Below are 16,493 nucleotides of genomic sequence, written 5' to 3'. Positions count from 1 at the left end.
GTCACAGCAGACAAGTGGCAGAGCTGGGATTAGAACCCAGGTCTTTCTGACTCCCAGGCCTGGATTCTAGCCACTAGGCCATGCTGCGTGACTCATGCTGGCATAATAATAATAATGGCATTTATTAAGTGCTTACTATGTGCAAAGCACTGGTCTAAGCACTGGGGAGGTTACAAGGCGCTCAGGTTGTCCCACAGGGGGCTCACAGTCTTCATCCCCATTTTACAGATGAGGGAACTGGCACAGAGAAGTTAAGTGACTTGCCCAAAGTCACACAGCTGACAATTGGCAGAGCTGGGATTTGAACCCATGACTTCTGACTCCAAAGCCCATGCTCTTCCCACTGAGCCACGCTGCCACTACCCCTATCACCCCCCCCCCCACACACCTTTCTTTTCCTCACTGGCTTCAGGAGGTAGAGCTCTCGGTCTTTCTGCCGCCTTCACGCTGCCCCTCAGCCCCACTCCACTCAGTGGAGTAGTAAGTGCCAGGCACTGTACTAAGCTCTGGGTGGTTGCAAGCAAATCAGTTTGGACACAGTACATAGTCCATGTACGTGGGGCTCGTAGTCTCAATTTCCATTTGACAGATGAGGTAACTGAGGCACAGAGAAGCGAAGTGACTTGCCCAAGGTCACATAGCAGACAAGTGGCAGCGTGGGTGGCAGGGTGGGATTAGAAACCCATGACCTTCTGACTCTCAGGTCTGTGCTCTATCCACTATGCCATTCTGCTTCTCTGCCAGGTGAAGTCGTGGCTGTGGTCTCAGGCCTGCTGTCTTCATGTGCATTCCCTACCTCATCTCCAGTGGATTTCCCAAGTTATCTCCTTCTCCTCCTTGCCCCCTTCTCCTCTTCCCTTTCCCCCTTCCCCCTCTCTTTTTTTCTTTTTCTAATGTGCTAAGTGGGAACTCACAGTCTTATTCCCCATTTTATAGATTAGGTAAGTGGGGTATAGAGAAGTTAAGGGACTTGCCCAAAGTTACACAGCAGAAAAGTCACGGAGCTGGGACTAGACTAGCTGGGTCCATGCTCTATCCACTGATCCACACTGATTTTCTTCCTTCCCCCTTCTCCCTTCCCCTTCCCCCCCCCACCCTTTCCCCCCTCCCTCTCTTCCACCTCCTTCTCCCTCTCCTCTTTCACTTGCTCCTTCACCCTCTTCTCCTTTGCCTGCTTTTCTCCCTCTTCTCCTTCCCCCGTCTCCCTTATCTCTTCCCCTGTTCCATCCCTCTCTTCCCCATTCCTCCACTTCTCCACCCTTTTCCCTCTCCTCCTTTCCCCCATCCCTTTGATGCTCTGTCCCCCTGAAAGCGAGCCCCAAGATCACCAATGCACTTGAAACAAAAAGTTGGCACCTCTACCCTGGAGTCAATTTCTTTTTTCTCTCTTCGTCATTTGGACCTTCACTTTAATGGGGACTGTCCCAGGAGCCGAGACCATATTCAGGTACCAGGAACATTTCTGAGATATTCTTTCAGAACGGCCATAAATCGGAGCAACCAAATGTGTGGTGTAGAAGAATGTTCTATTTCAGTACGTCGGATGGCTAAGTCAACTCTACATCTACATCTACAACTGAAGGTTTCCACCCAAAGAAAGCATGGACCCCCAAAATAAGCTGAACCTGCACTACAGTGGCAGCATGGCTTAGTGGTTAGAACATGGGCTAGGGAGCCAGAAGGGCCTGCTTTCTAATCCCAGCTCCACCACGTGTCTCCTGTGTGACCTTGGGCAAGTCACTTCACTTCTCTAGTCCTCAGTTACCTCTTCTTCTCAGTGACCTCCTCTGGGATTAAGGCTGTGAGCCCTATGTGGGACAGGGACTGTGTCCAACCAAATTTCCTTGTAACTATCCTAGTGCTTAGTACAATGCCTGGCACAAAGTAAGTTTTTAACAAATGCTATTGTTATTATTATTAGTATCTAGGAAGATGACTTATTGAAAAGCTACCACAGTCTCTTAGAACAAATCGAGACCAGGGCTCTAGCCGATCAAATGCAGTCTGGATAACCAGAATTAGGAGCAACAAACTGTTCATGGGATGAGACTGCGTCCCCTTACCGTCGTTCTTTCCAGACAGTGAAGCAGGTGGTGGTGCTGGGTTTCAAAGCAAGACCCAGATTTGCTCACAAAAGCCTGCTCTTCTTCACCAGGAGGCTGCAAATACATAGACCATGGCATGGTTCACAATAATCTATGCAAACAAGGATAACTCTAGCCAAATGTTTCATCAACTCACATCTCGCCTAAACTTGGGAACCCATCTGTACAGTTAGGGCAGTGAGAAATGGAAGGATTAGCACTTAATTCTTAGTTACAAGGCTGCGTACTGGCAAGCCTTCTTTATGTGGCAACTCAAATCCTTTTGTCTTTCCTCTAACTACATTTGGTTTTCGTGTCCTCACACCATTTAGGTGGGGGTTAATCCAAGTGGGGGGATATGTTTGAATTTCACTGTGGCTTTTTCTAACTCCCAAATGAATTGTTCTAACTAAATTGCTTTGGTCATGGGAGTTTTCGTGTTGGGTTTAAGACTTCCTGACATTATCCCAGCTAAGAAATCTATACCTTTGCTTCTAACATTCCAAGGTTAAAGAAGAAAAAAAAGGGAGTAAAGGCTCAGAATGATTGGTTAAGATCAATAATAACTAGCCTTAATCCGAGTTTTCAAGACAAAGAGGCTATTTAAAGAGGGTTATTGTTTCAGTCATTATTTTCATAACTAGCCTTAAGCTCTCTATAGTCTCCAAATGAACGGAGTCTGCCTTAACACCTCGGCTTCACTGGGGCTTTTAAATAAGGGCCTGTTTTTTTCAGGATATTACCTGCAGCTGGTTGCTGAGTAGACCATTTCGTTTGCTCTGCATGTAGGCATTCGCACTTCCACTCTTTGCTGCACGGATTCTTGCAAGCCTGGCTTTCTGCAGAAGAAAGAAAAGTACCCATTACACATTTGGATCCCCTCAGCCTTATGAGGATCACAAAGAAGAAGTATAGAGAAAAATCCCTGCCCACAAAGAGAGCCACAGTATCATAGAGAATCACATAGAAGGAGCATAGGTAAAATCTCTGTCCATAGTGGTCGTTTTAGTACTGGTATTTATTGAGTGCCATTGGGTGAAATTCACTGTACTAGATGCTTGGGAAGCAGTGTAGGCTAGTGGAAAGAGTATGGACCCGGGAGACAGAGGACCAGGTTCTAATCCCAGCTCTGTCACTTGCCTGCTGTGGGACCTTGGGCAAATCACTTCTCTGTAACTCAGTTTCCTCAACTGTAAAATGAGGATGCAATACCTGCTCTTCTCCCTTCTACTTGGCCTCTGAGCCCCATGTGGGACAGGGACTGTGTCCAACCTGATTAGCTTTTATCTACCCTAGCGCTTAGAAGAGTGCTTGACACGTAGCCAGTGTTTAACAAATATAATAATAATATTAATAATAATAAGGTACAACAGAACATTCCCTGCCCACAGGGAGCTTACTGTACAATGAAAAGGAACATCAAGGATCTGGCAGAATCATTTTCCAAGGCAGACAAGTTTGAAAGATATTCAAGGGCTTAGTCTTTAGCTGGGGCTAAATGAGGGTAAATGGCTGATTGAATTTGTGAGTGATCAACTGCGGCTGGAGTTACTAAGATGCACACATACTTGCTGGTAGGAAAGAAGTTAATGCTGGAAATTTAGCTATAGAATCTGTTTGCCTGCTTTCTGTTTTCTGCAATGAGTATGCATAATTGCATTGCCTCTGTGGTGGTTCCTGGGTAGACTGCTTTGTATGTTCTCTCTTTAAGCATCTGGCAGCTGCCCTGGGAAATTCCTTCCCGTCATTACTGAGACATACACCTTAACCCAAAACACCACCCAGTCTAGGGAAATTAAATGTATTTATCACAGAGTAAAGCCGACTTGTGGGAAATGGACCACTATAGAGAATATGAGAATAAATGGGATTGAATCAATTATTTTGGAGGCAGAAAAGGGATTTTACTTGCCATGAGCAATGGTCTTTACTAACAAAAAAAACCCCCACCACCAATTCCTCTCAACCAATTTAATTCAATTTCCCATTAGGCAATTATCCTGGTACTGTTCCCATCCAGATGGCCACTGCAGACAAAACTTCCACATCCTCAGTCACTTCCTGTACTTCAGGCTTGAAGAGCTATCTTTTCTTTTTTAAATAAAATCCCCACCCTTCCTCCTGTTGGCTACCCAATGAGATGGAAGCCTAGGGGCTTGAATAAAGAACTGACTCACAAAGAGAAGTGCATTTTTTCCACAAAAACCCAAGAGAATCTAATGCTTCTGAACAGTCAGAGGTTGTTATTTTCCAAATGATGGAAGTTCTGTAAAGGTTTTGGAAAATAAAGAAGTATGCCAGTGTTGAAATGACTGAATTCTCTCAATAATTTTAATGAATAATGCACCTCAATTTACCAATATATACCATGTACAATATGTACCATGGCTCACTAAGCTTCCAAAGAAGCTTTTTTCAGTTCCTCAGATTCATCACTGCTATCATTAACACCAGTAGCATTTGGTGAACACCTATCATAATAACTGTGGTATTTGTTGGGTGCTTACTATGTGCCAAGTACTGTACTAAGTGCTGGGGTGGGTACAAGATAATCATGTCCCTCATGGGGCTCACAGTCTAAGTAGGAGGGACAACAGGTATTGAATCCCCACTTTGCAGATGAGGGGACTGAGGCACAGAGAAATTAAACGACTTGCCCAAGGTCACACAGCAGGTACATGAGAGAGCCGTGATTAGAACCCAGGTCCTCTGATTCCAAGGCCCATGCTCTTTCCACTAGGCCACACTACTTCCCTATCATGTGCAAAGCACTGAATTGCATACCTATTGTGTGTGGAGCACTCTACTAGGTACTTGGAAACATATATAATGGAAATAAAATGCTCTCAAGAACTTAGTACTATGCACTGCACACGATAAGCAGTCAATAAAATACCATTGATTGATTGACTGATTGGTCAATCAGAGATGTGGATGTTCTAATAGGAAGAGACATGTGGACCTATATTGTAAATACACATTAGGTAAAGGAGTCTGAACAGTGATTCAGATGCTAAAAACCAAAATAGGCAGGAGACGCAAGAGAGGTCTGGCAGCCCATGAGAGGCAATTATATGGGAAGACTTCAGAAATTAAGCTCCTTACTTTTCCAGTTCAATTCTCTGAAGCAGTCCTCCTCTTCAAAATTGCCATTTAGGGCTTGTCTTGTATTAGGATTTGGCCAATCAATCAATCACTGTATTTACTGAGTGCTTACTGTGCGCAGAGCACTATACTATGCCCTTGGGAGAGTACAACTAAACAGAATTAGTAGACACGTTCCCTGCCGACGAACAACTTTCAGTTTAGGGGGGAAACAGACATTAAAATGGGTTATGGATATGTGCATAATGCTGTGGGGCTGAGGGGGTGTGAATAAAGGGTACAAATCCAAGTGCAGGGATTGATGCAGAAAGGAGAGGGTGTAGGGGAAATGAGGGTTTAACCGGAGAAGATCTCTTCGAGGAGGTGTGATTTTTAATAAGGCTTTGAAGGTGGGGAGAATGGTCAGTCACTCATTCAATTGTATTTATTGAGTACTTATTGTGTGCGGAGTTCACTGCACTAGGTTTTGGAAGACTACAATATAACAGGCTTGGTAGACATGTGCACTGTCCACTACTAGCTTACAGTCTAGAGGAGAGAAGGTCAGAAGAAGAGAGCAGCCCCCTGGGTTAAAGTAATCATCCCCCCGTCTTACCTCCTTCCCTTCCCCACAGCACCTGTATATATGTATATATGGTTGTACATATTTATTACTCTATTTATTTATTTATTTATTTATTTTACTTGTACATTTCTGTCCTATTTATTTTATTTTGTTGGTATGTTTGGTTCTGTTCTCTGTCTCCCCCTTTTAGACTGTGAGCCCACTGTTGGGTAGGGACTGTCTCTATGTGTTGCCAATTTGTACTTCCCAAGCGCTTAGTACAGTGCTCTGCACATAGTAAGCGCTCAATAAATACGATTGATTGATTGATTGATAATAATTGTGTTTATTAAGCACTTACAATGTGCCAAGCATTGTACTAAGCACTGGGGTGGATATAAGCAAATTGGATTGGACAGAGTCTCTGTCCCACGGGGGCTCACAGTCTCAATCCCCATTTTACAGATGAGGTAACTGAGGCCCAGGTAAGTGAAGTGACTTGCCCGAGGTCACTCAGCAGACAAGTGGCAGAGCTGGGATTAGAACCCATGACCTTTTCACTCCCAGGCCTAAGTTCTAACCACTACGCCATGCTGCTTCATGGGTAATTACTGAGGAGCAACATGGCTTAGTGGAAAGAGCCCGGGCTTAGGAGTCGGAGGTCATGGGTTCTAATCCCACCCCTGCCACTTGTCAGCTGTGGGACTTTGGGCAAGTCACTTCACTTCTCTGTGCCTCAGTTCCCTCATCTGTAAAATGGGGATGAAGACTGGGAGCCACATGTGGGACAACCTGATTACCTTGTATCTACCCCAGTGCTTAGAACAGTGCTTGGCACATAGTAAGCGCTTAACAAAAACCATTATTTTTAATTACTGGCTCTGAGGGTGTGTGTTAAGAACTGTCTCTCAGAGAAGGGAAACCTCACTGAAAACCTTTTAAAACAGACCCCAGACCTTTCTCATTCCCCGGTTTATAAAGAACCTCAGCCCCACCAGGATGAAGCCTGTCCTCTTTGATTGAGAAATATCCGCAGGACAGGATGTCTTGAGGCTAAAAAGATTAGTCCCTGAGATCAGAGAGTGAACGGTCAGTTTCCTGATAACTCTACTGAAACAGTAGGAAGAGCTGCAACCAGCCTCTCCTTCTCGTCTTTCGGAGATTATGAGAAGTTCCCAGAATTATTTGGCTTTCACGATGCTCGACATACTCGTGTCTCGTGGGAAAATATGGGGGGAAGCTTTCGTGTGTCGAGGCCTTGATTTCGGCTATTCTAACTGTGGTACACTGTGAGTCTTTCTGAACTTTAGCAGAAAACCTCCATCCAAATAGAAAAGTTCTTTAAATAGATGACACAAACTTTTACCAGCATCTTCCCAACTGAACAGTCACAGTTCTGGATCATCCAGAACTTGTGGCCTAGTGGAAAGGTATAGGACTAGAAGTCAGGAGACCTGACTCTGCCACTCAATCAATCAATCGCATTTATTGAGCGCTTACTGTGTGCAGAGCACTGTACTAAGCGCTTGGGAAGTACAAGCTGGCAACATCTAGAGACAGTCCCTACCCAACAGTGGGCTCACAGTCTTGAAGGGGGAGACAGAGAACAAAACCAAACATACTAACAAAATAAAATAAACAGAATAGATTGCAGTGTGACCTTGGGCAAATCACTGAACTTCTTTGGGCCTCAGTTTCCTCATCTATAAAATGGGGATTAAATACCTATTCTCCCTCCCCTTTAGGCTGTGAACCCCATGTGGAACAGGGGCTGTATCTGACTCGATTCACCTTGTATCTACTGCAGAGTTGGGTACATAGTAAGTGCTTAAAACCCCCCCACTGTTTTATGATTTCCACTTGTTTCCAGATTTGCTGCTTGAGTTATTCTTTTCTTTGGTAGGGGTGAATGCTCCTCCTACCCAAGTATGATAACAATAATAATATTTATTAAGCGGTTACCATGTGCCAAGCACATAGCGAGGAAGAAGCGTGGCTCAGTGGAAAGAGCCCGGGCTTTGGAGTGAGAGGTCATGGGTTCAAATCCCGGCTCCACCACTTGTCAGCTGTGTGACTTTGGGGAAGTCATTTCACTTCTCTGGGCCTCAGTGACCTCATCTGTAAAATGGGGATGAAGACTGTGAGCCCCTTGTGACCTCCCCAGTGCTTTGCACATCGTAAGCGCTTTATAAATGCCATTATTATAATGAGGAGCAGCGTGGCTCAGTGGAGAAGAGCCCGGGCTTTGGAGTCAGAGGTCATGGGTTCGAATCCCTGCTCTGCCACATTTGTACTTCCCAAGCGCTTAGTACAGTGCTCTGCACATAGTAAGTGCTTAATAAATACGATTGATGATGATGATGATGATGATGTCTGCTGTGTGACCTTGGGCAAGTCACTTAACTTCTCTGAGCCTCAGTTCCCTCATCTGTAAAATGGGGATTAAGACTGTCAGCCCCACGTGGGACAACCTGATCTCCTTGTAACCTCCCCAGCGCTTAGAACAGTGCTTTGCACACAGTAAGCACTTAATAAATGCTATTATTATTATTATTATTATTATTATTATTATTGTTATTATTATTATTATGGGTCAGGGCAGGTACAAGATAATCAGGACGGACACAGTCCCTCTCCCATGTGGGGCTCAGTCTTGGTCTATGCCACAATTCCTGCGAAGAGAGTCCTGTTAGAAGGTCCTCATTTGGGGGGCTAAGCAAGTGGCCACTAGCAGCGGGACTTGAGGGATGAGTCCAGTGAGGCCCCTACTGCCCCAAACCATCCAGGTTCAGTATGGTCTAGAGGAAAGAGCAAGGTCCTGGGAGTCAGAAGATGCGGGCTCTAATCCCAGCTCTGCCTTGGGCAAGTCACTTAAATTCTCTGTGCATCAGTTACCTCATCTGTAAGATGGGGTTCAAGACTGTGAACCCCATGTGGGATAGGGACTGTGTCCAATCTGATTACCTTGTATCTACCCCAGTGCTCAGAACAGTGTTTGGCACACAGCAAGTGCTTAACAAATACCACAATTATTATTATTATTTTCTGCAGTGACAGCCGGCTCTTGCAGGCCCCGGGGCTCGCTCGGAAGGTGCCACCGAACCAACCTCAGATCTCATCACTTTCCCTTCTTGTCCAATTGGCTCGTGCTTGCCGGGCAGCAGCATGGGGTGGGGGAAGCTCTGCACTCATGGACAGACCGTGCAGCTGGCCTCGACGAGTCAAGGTTGAGCAGTCCCAATTGAATAACCAGATGCTCCTCCTCCGTCTAGAGGAAATCACTTCCTCTCTAAATGACTGAAGCTTGGTGCTCTGCTTTTGCAATTCACCTGGCCCCAGTCCACCTCTGTTCCTGGGACTGTCACAGGCCTCCTAGTGTTCCTCCTTTTATTCTGAACTCGCCCCCTGGCTCCCTGATACCCAAATCCCTCCTCTATTTTAGATCTATTCTTTCAGCTTTTCATTGTTTTCTATAACTCTAACACTGCTGGGTCTCATCTGGGACCTCCCTGCTGCTGCTGCTGCTTCTGTCACTTGGAGGCCAGCATGCTGAGATTCACACTCCTGGCCCTGCTTAGCCAGTGATCAGATTGGGGCTGTTCATGTTTCCTAGGACTTTCTTTAGTTTAGGGTGGCTGGGAGGAAAAGATGTAGAGCACAGGCCTTGGGGGCAGAAGGACCTGGGCTCAAACCCGGCTCTGCCACTCATCTGCTCTGTAACCTGGGGCAAGTCACTTAATTTTTCTGTGTCTCAGTTCCCTCATCTATAAAATGGGGATTAAGACTGTGAGCACTCTGTGGGACAGGGACTATGTCCAACCCGAATACTTTGCATCTATCCCAGATCTTAGAACAGAGCCTGGCATATAGTAAGTGCTTAACAAATATCACAATTATTAATCATTTGGTATCTGTCCACCCCAAAAACATGCTCTTCAATTGTTTTTGCAGTAGTGGGGATGATTAGCACAGAGCCATCCACACTCACCTGTTCTCCCCATGTCCCACAGCACATACTGTGACCACTGGTGGGGAAAAAGGGCAGCATGGGATCACAGGGCAGAATATCTCTGAGAATTCAACAACAGCAGACACCATTGCGCCTTCACCCATTTCCAAGGCCAACTCTGATTATTATACCCAGAGTGGCATAGTAGGGGTCTGGAGTCTTTTCTACTTTATCATAAAAAACAGGGGAAATTTGAAAACAAATGTGAAAAATAAAACAAAGGACAATAAAACCACACGCTACGTAAACTGGAGCTGGAAAACTGCAGTGGTATCAGGGCAGGGCGTAGGCAAAGTGCCATTGGAGTGGGGTAGCCATGTTGCCTGTCTTCCTACCTGAAGCCTCACTCCCAAACAATCCAAAAAATACAATATCTGATTTCTCTCCTACTTAGACTGTGAGTTCCTTGTGGCATATGGACTGTATCTGACCTATCTTGTATCTCCCCAGCCAAAATACCACAATTATAATTACTTATAATCAATAATAAAATTACAGTAATTATTGTAAAACATGTTAATATTATTATATTATAATGTAACAACAATAATTATAATAATATTGCCCCCCCCCTTCCCACCAGGAGTGATGTGGGGTCTATCCCTCAACCTGCAATTGATACGGGGAATAGGGGAAGAAATGCTTTCAAGTGGTCTTATCAAGGGGATTATTCCATTAGGTTTATTTGTCTTGGCTTAAATGATTACATTTAGGTTTCATTTATAAGATTTTACCCAAAATCATAATATGCCAAATTCACTACCTTAATGATCTTGTTTGGAGAGACACAGAATTCAGGAGGCAATTTAAATGTCCCAATCTATTCTTCTAGAAGGAGAGAGCAAATATTTTCTACACTGAACCTAAGTCTGTACTATTGCATTTTTTTTCCATTTTTCATATTTTGCATTTTTAAATAGACATCTAAAGTCGCCTTGTGTACTGGAGAATGAAGGAGGTATTGATTTCCATTTTATTTTAGAGAACAAAGTGGGAGAAGTGGAGATTATTCCAAGGAGAGACTCAATGGACAAACTGATCTGTAACTTAATAGGAATCAGAAAGATTCTTGGTATTTTCTTTCTGAATGAATTTAAGTAGGAACTTAATCTTTTGGGAAGGAAATATCGCTAAACTTTTCTCCAGCTACACCCCAGTTCAGAACCTTCAATCTGTCTGGGTTAAAAGCAAGGCGTAACTGCAAACCTATATGATTTCACACTCCCCAATCAACCCATTCGACTGGAAACCCCTTTATCAAAGGCAGGGAGCATTTGCTTTGTTTCTGTTGTTCTCTCTCGAGCTCTTTAGGACCTTGTTGTTGGCGATCTTTTTTTATAGTATATGTTGGGCACTTACTATGTACTAGGTACTCTTCTAAGAGTTGGGATGGGCTAGAAACAAGCTAAGCAGGTTGGACACAGTACCTGTCCCACACAGAGCTCCTAATCTGCTCTTTTGTCACTCATTGCCATCTGAAGGAGGTAGGATGGCAAGGAATCAATCAATGAATGGTATTTATTGAGCACTTATCATGGTCAGAGCATTGTACTAAGTGCTTCAGAGAGTACAATACAATAAAATTGGTAGACACAATCCCTGCCCTCAAGGAGCTTGCAGTCTAAGTTGCATTGTCCTTCATTGGAAAACCCAGTCTTGCCTTCTCAGGGACAGGGAGGGGGCATGGAGGGAAGAATCAACCTTCCCAAATCCAGGCTGGGCTCCAGATCGATTAGCACAAAGTGGAAAAAGCCAGGCGAAGAGGCAGAGATGCCAAGTCAGAAGAGGAAAGAGACCAAATCATACCTTTTGTGCTCTGCGCTTGTCTGCACGTTGGTTCTGGTGGTAGATCCGGCTGAAGTTTGAAACAATCACCGGGACGGGCAGAGCGATGACCAAGACACCACTTAGAGAACAGATGGACCCAAAAATCTTCCCGGCTATGGTCTTGGGTACCATGTCTCCATACCTGACAGAGAGAGGAGAAATGCACTTAGAAGGAAATCCGGGCTAGAAGGTGACACTGGTTAGAATGTGCTTTTTGTAATCGGCCAACCATTTTCTTCTTTCTTGTTCACTGCTGCTTTCCTCTCACTTTATTTTACCTATTACCGTGGAACTGAGCTTCCCCAAACAGGAGCATTTTTTCTAGCAAAAAACCAATTCTACAGCTACAGATCTTTTTAGTAAGGGAAAAAAAATGCATCCAAGGCAGAATGCAGGCAGACCTTTCCAATTAGTACCTTATCTAGATGCCTTTGCGCTTGCCTTTCAGGCTGATACTGGATACTGTCTTTCTATACAGGCTGATTCAGTTCAGATAAAACTAAAAAATTCTCTTTGTCATTCTTTTCTGTTGGAAATGTTATGAAATTGAAATTGAGTTGATGCACAAAAGGAAATAATAGTGATCCTCTTATCTTGAGAGCTCAATGGAAGACTTTTCAAATCTATCATATTACAAGACATTTTCAAATAGTGAAATGAAGGACCAACTTATTTCAAAAGATACACTGTACGGAGGACATTTTTTCCCTTTGCTTAGCACTGCCAGGAGATCCAATGCTGGCCAAGCCTGAAATGCTCCCTTCATATTTACTGAGCACCCACTGTGTGCAGAGCACTGTACTAAGTACTTGGGAGAGCACGGTAGAGATAGAAGATATGTTCTCTGCTCTCAAGGAACTTACCATCTAGAAGTGAAGAGAGATGAGCAAGCAATCAATGGTATTTACTGAGTGCTTACTATGTGCAGAGCACTGTACTAAGCATTTGGGAGAGCATGATAGAATTAGCAGACATGTTCCCTGCCCAAAACGAGCTTTCATGCTAGAGGGAGAGAGTAAGTGCCTAAAGTGTAGATTATGTAAATTGATCTGTACAGGAGTGTGTGTATGTGTGTGTGTGTATGTGTGTGTGTGCGTGTGCGTACTGCAATAGATATAGGGTATAGACACACACACACACATACACACACATGTGTGAAGGTGGAGAACAAGGCCTGAAGTGTCAGGAAGAAATGTCCCGGGGAGAAGAAAAAAGAAATAGAGGGAGTCTGCTGGAGGAGGTGGAATTCTAGAAGCACTTTGAAGATGGAAAGAGCTGGGTTCTGATGAATTCAAGTAAGATGAAATTCCAGGCAGGAGAAAGGGTCGTTAGCAAGGAATAGGAGGTGAGAGAGAAGGAGGCCCTCCTTATTACTTAGAAAAGATGTTGGTATTTTTTTAAGTACTTATCATGTGCCAAAGCAACGTGGTAAGTGCTGGGATAATCAAGCAATAGTACCTCTATTAGTTTCCAGACATATGAGCAAAATTGTTCTTTGCTGGAACAGATCTAATAGTATCTATTCTCTTTAGGATCTAGTGGCTTCAGGACAACCAAAACTAAGGTGGGCTCTTCCCATTAATCAGTAAACTCTTTAATTTTATTAATTCCTAATTAGACTGTAAGCCCCAGGTGGGACAGGGACTGTGTCCAACCTGATTATCTTGTACCTATCCCACAGCTTAGTACAGGGCTTGGCACAGAGTGAACACTTAAACATTACTATTATTATTATTGTTTTCATGATCTGATCCCATTTTAAATCAGTAGTTTTGCCCTGTGTCTCCTCTACCTGCAGCAAGAGATACTGGAGGATATTGGTCATCTTATAATCATTGATCTCTATTGAGCAATTACTGTGTACAGAGCACTGTACTAAATGCTAGGGAGAGTACATGTTCCCTGCCCACAAGGAGCTTACAGACTAGAGGATTAATAGCATGTAATATAGTATTTATTTACTTTACCTATAACTATTATCTATTAACTTTACCTTTACTCAGGTGAAGCAGTGTGGCCTAGTGGATAGAGCACTGGAAGTCAGAAGGACCTGGATTCTAATCCCAGCTCTGCTTCTTGTCAGCTGTGTGGTCTTGGGTCAGTCACTTAGCTTCTCTGTGCCTCAGTTTCCTCATCAGCAAAATGGGAATAAAATCGCTGTTCTCCCTCCCTCTTAGGCTGTAAACCCCGTGTTGGACAGGGACTGTCTCATCTGAGTATCTTGTCTCTACCCTACTGCTTAACATAGTGCTTGGCATGTTGTAAGTGCTTAATGAATACCATTATTACCATAGGAAATTATAGCGAGAGCAATCTATTGCAATAGATATAGGGACTATTCTAGACTGTAAACTCCTTGTGGGCAGGGAATGAGTCTATCAACTCTGTTACACTGTACTCTCCCTAGCACTAAGTACAGTGCTCTGCACATGATAAGTACTCAATAAATATCATTGATTGATGGTTGCCTGGAACCTCTATTTCTTCTAATATAATACCTGGGACAATATAATGGATACAATGTTGTAATTGCTACAATACCAGATGCTATATAATAAATTCCAAGATACTAGATACAATATCTGTCACTATAGCTTCCTTTTCTAATTGCTTCTCTATCATAATCCACTCATCATATATGTATTACACGAAGGGATTGGGCTTACTCTGTACAAATTAATTTCCTCAGGTAAGGGATCTCGGGGGAGATCAATGAATGTGTTTCTTTAAAAAGGGGCTCAGATATTCAAAAAACAGCCAGTACCTAATGACCCACAGGTACAGCCACAAAATAATCTGCACTCGATTTCAACTGTGATAATGGACTCTAAACACCAGCTAACAGGGTGGCTGGTAAGACTCATTGAGTTCCAAACTAAAAGTGTCTGTTTTAAAGTTAGATGAAGGATGCTGGAATTTGTATTCCATCGCAGGGAAAGTCATTAACTGGTTGTGCTTTATCCTATATCGTTTCTGCATTTGAATGTCCTCCTGCCCCTGGTCACTAGACATTGTCTTTTTCCCCCGAGATGAGGGAAACCTGAAAAAAAAAATATTCTGCTTGATAAACTGGACTGTTTCAACAGATGGTAATTCCATTGCAACAATGAGCAATCAATAAATCCAGAGTATTGATTAGTCACCTGCTGTTTGTAGAACATTGGGCTAAGCGCTTGGGAGAATACAATAGATTCCAGAGACTTGATCCCTGCCCTCAAAGGTTTTACGAGATCTATCAGGATTATAATTGTGGGAGTAATGGGAGATGTGTCCACAAAGAACTTTTTGCCCACTTCGTTGATGTTCTAGGAGAGACATCCAATCTCATAAGTAAATATGGCCTCTTGTAAAGAAAATGCACTGACCCCTGAATTTAAAGTGGTGAGATTAAATTAAAGGGTGAAATTAAAGTTGTGAGAGTTTATTCTGGGGAAGGGGGAGGTAAAACAGGGTGATTTTAAAAGTGGAACTATTGCAAGGGCAGTTAGTTCTGTTCTTCAAAACGCCAACTCTGTCACTTGGACTATTAATTATTTGTCCCTCTGTCGATAATTTTTTCCTACCTCAGGGACACAGGGAAGGAAGCAGCATGGCCTAGTGGTAAGAGCCTGGACCCGGGAATTGGAGGACCTGGGTTCTAATCTCTGCTCCACCACTTGTCTACTGTGTGACTTTGGGCTAGTCACTTAACTTCTCTGTGCCTCAGTTACCTCATCTGGAAAATGGGGATTAAGACTGTGAGCCCCACGTGGGACAACCTGATTACTTTGTATCCACCCCACTGCTTAGAACAGTGCTTGGCACAAAGTAAGTGCTTAATACCATTATTATTACTATTATTTTAGACTGTGAGCCCACTGTTGGGTAGGGACTGTCTCTATATGTTGCCAACTTGTACTTCCCAAGCGCTTAGTACAGTGCTCTGCACACAGTAAGCGCTCAATAAATACAATTGATTGATTGATTGATTATTATTATTATCCTCTCCTCACTGTCCAAATCCCTGGAGCTACCATCAGACTTTCTGGGCATTAGAGCATGCTGGGAAATGATAAAGATCAGCCTTACTTCATACCCTATATTGCTTTCATTTTACAAAAAATCTCTATCATGGGCAGAGTCCAGCAGTAAAAATATACAGTATCGCTGTTGTAATGACTGAGTCAGTTTCTGCCTGTGTCCGAGAGCTACCAACACCCTTTGAATGAGGGATAAGCAAGTGCATACAGAAGCAGATTTTTGCCTCAGTTCAGGGGAGCAGATTATAAACTATACATTCTAGTTATATTTAACAGGTAAGTGCAAATTAAGGCAAAACAGAGAAAGGCAGCTATTAGGAATATCAATATTCAGAATATCAATATTCAATAGTCAGAAAGAGAAACAAGGGCCAAAATCCACTAGGGGGCATAAAAGCCTAAAGCACCATTTGGAAACAGCAAACTGAATTTCGTTAAATTGCTTTTACAGATTCCTTATCTTCACCAGAAACTATACACAATTTAAGGGCTTTCGGGTAGATGGTGTCTTTTTTTGAAAGAAATATTTAAAAACTACTTAGGAATGGAGGTAGAGCAAAGCAATCTGCAGAACTTGTGAAAGCGACAGCAATTTTAAGCGATAGGAGGGGTACTCATCCCTTGTAATAGGAATACACCAGGAGGAGAAAAGAGAGGTAAGAGAAGGGGGGAAGAGAGAAGGAGGAAAAGAATGTGAGAGAGAATGTGTGTGAATCAATGTCATCTATTGGGTGGTTATTGTGTGCAAAACATTAAGTGCTTGGAAGAGTACAATGCAATAAGAGACTACCTATGCCCACAAGGAGTTACAGAATAGAGGGGGAGACAGGAATTAAAATAAATTAAAGCCAGTTATGTACATAAATGTTGTGGGAGAGGGGTGAAAAACGAAGTACTTAACGGTC

General features: G+C 43.4%; 1 protein-coding gene across 1 annotated transcript in view; it reads right to left on the bottom strand.

Moving 5' to 3' along the window:
- The window catches only part of KCND2 (potassium voltage-gated channel subfamily D member 2), a 397,394-nt gene that overhangs the window by 7,807 nt on the left and 373,094 nt on the right, over positions 1-16,493 (bottom strand). Inside the window, exons 2-4 of the mRNA XM_038751939.1 lie at positions 11,549-11,711; positions 2,828-2,923; positions 2,064-2,159 (exon numbers count right to left, since the gene is read on the bottom strand). Coding sequence (XP_038607867.1) covers positions 2,064-2,159; positions 2,828-2,923; positions 11,549-11,711 — 355 coding nt within the window. The remainder of the gene's footprint in view (positions 1-2,063; positions 2,160-2,827; positions 2,924-11,548; positions 11,712-16,493) is intronic.

The sequence above is a fragment of the Tachyglossus aculeatus genome, chromosome 10, assembly GCF_015852505.1.
Source record: "Tachyglossus aculeatus isolate mTacAcu1 chromosome 10, mTacAcu1.pri, whole genome shotgun sequence".
In the NCBI taxonomy this organism is placed as follows: domain Eukaryota; kingdom Metazoa; phylum Chordata; class Mammalia; order Monotremata; family Tachyglossidae; genus Tachyglossus; species Tachyglossus aculeatus.
The sequence above is the reverse complement of the archived record's forward strand: the minus strand, read 5'-3'. Positions and strand labels throughout refer to the sequence as shown.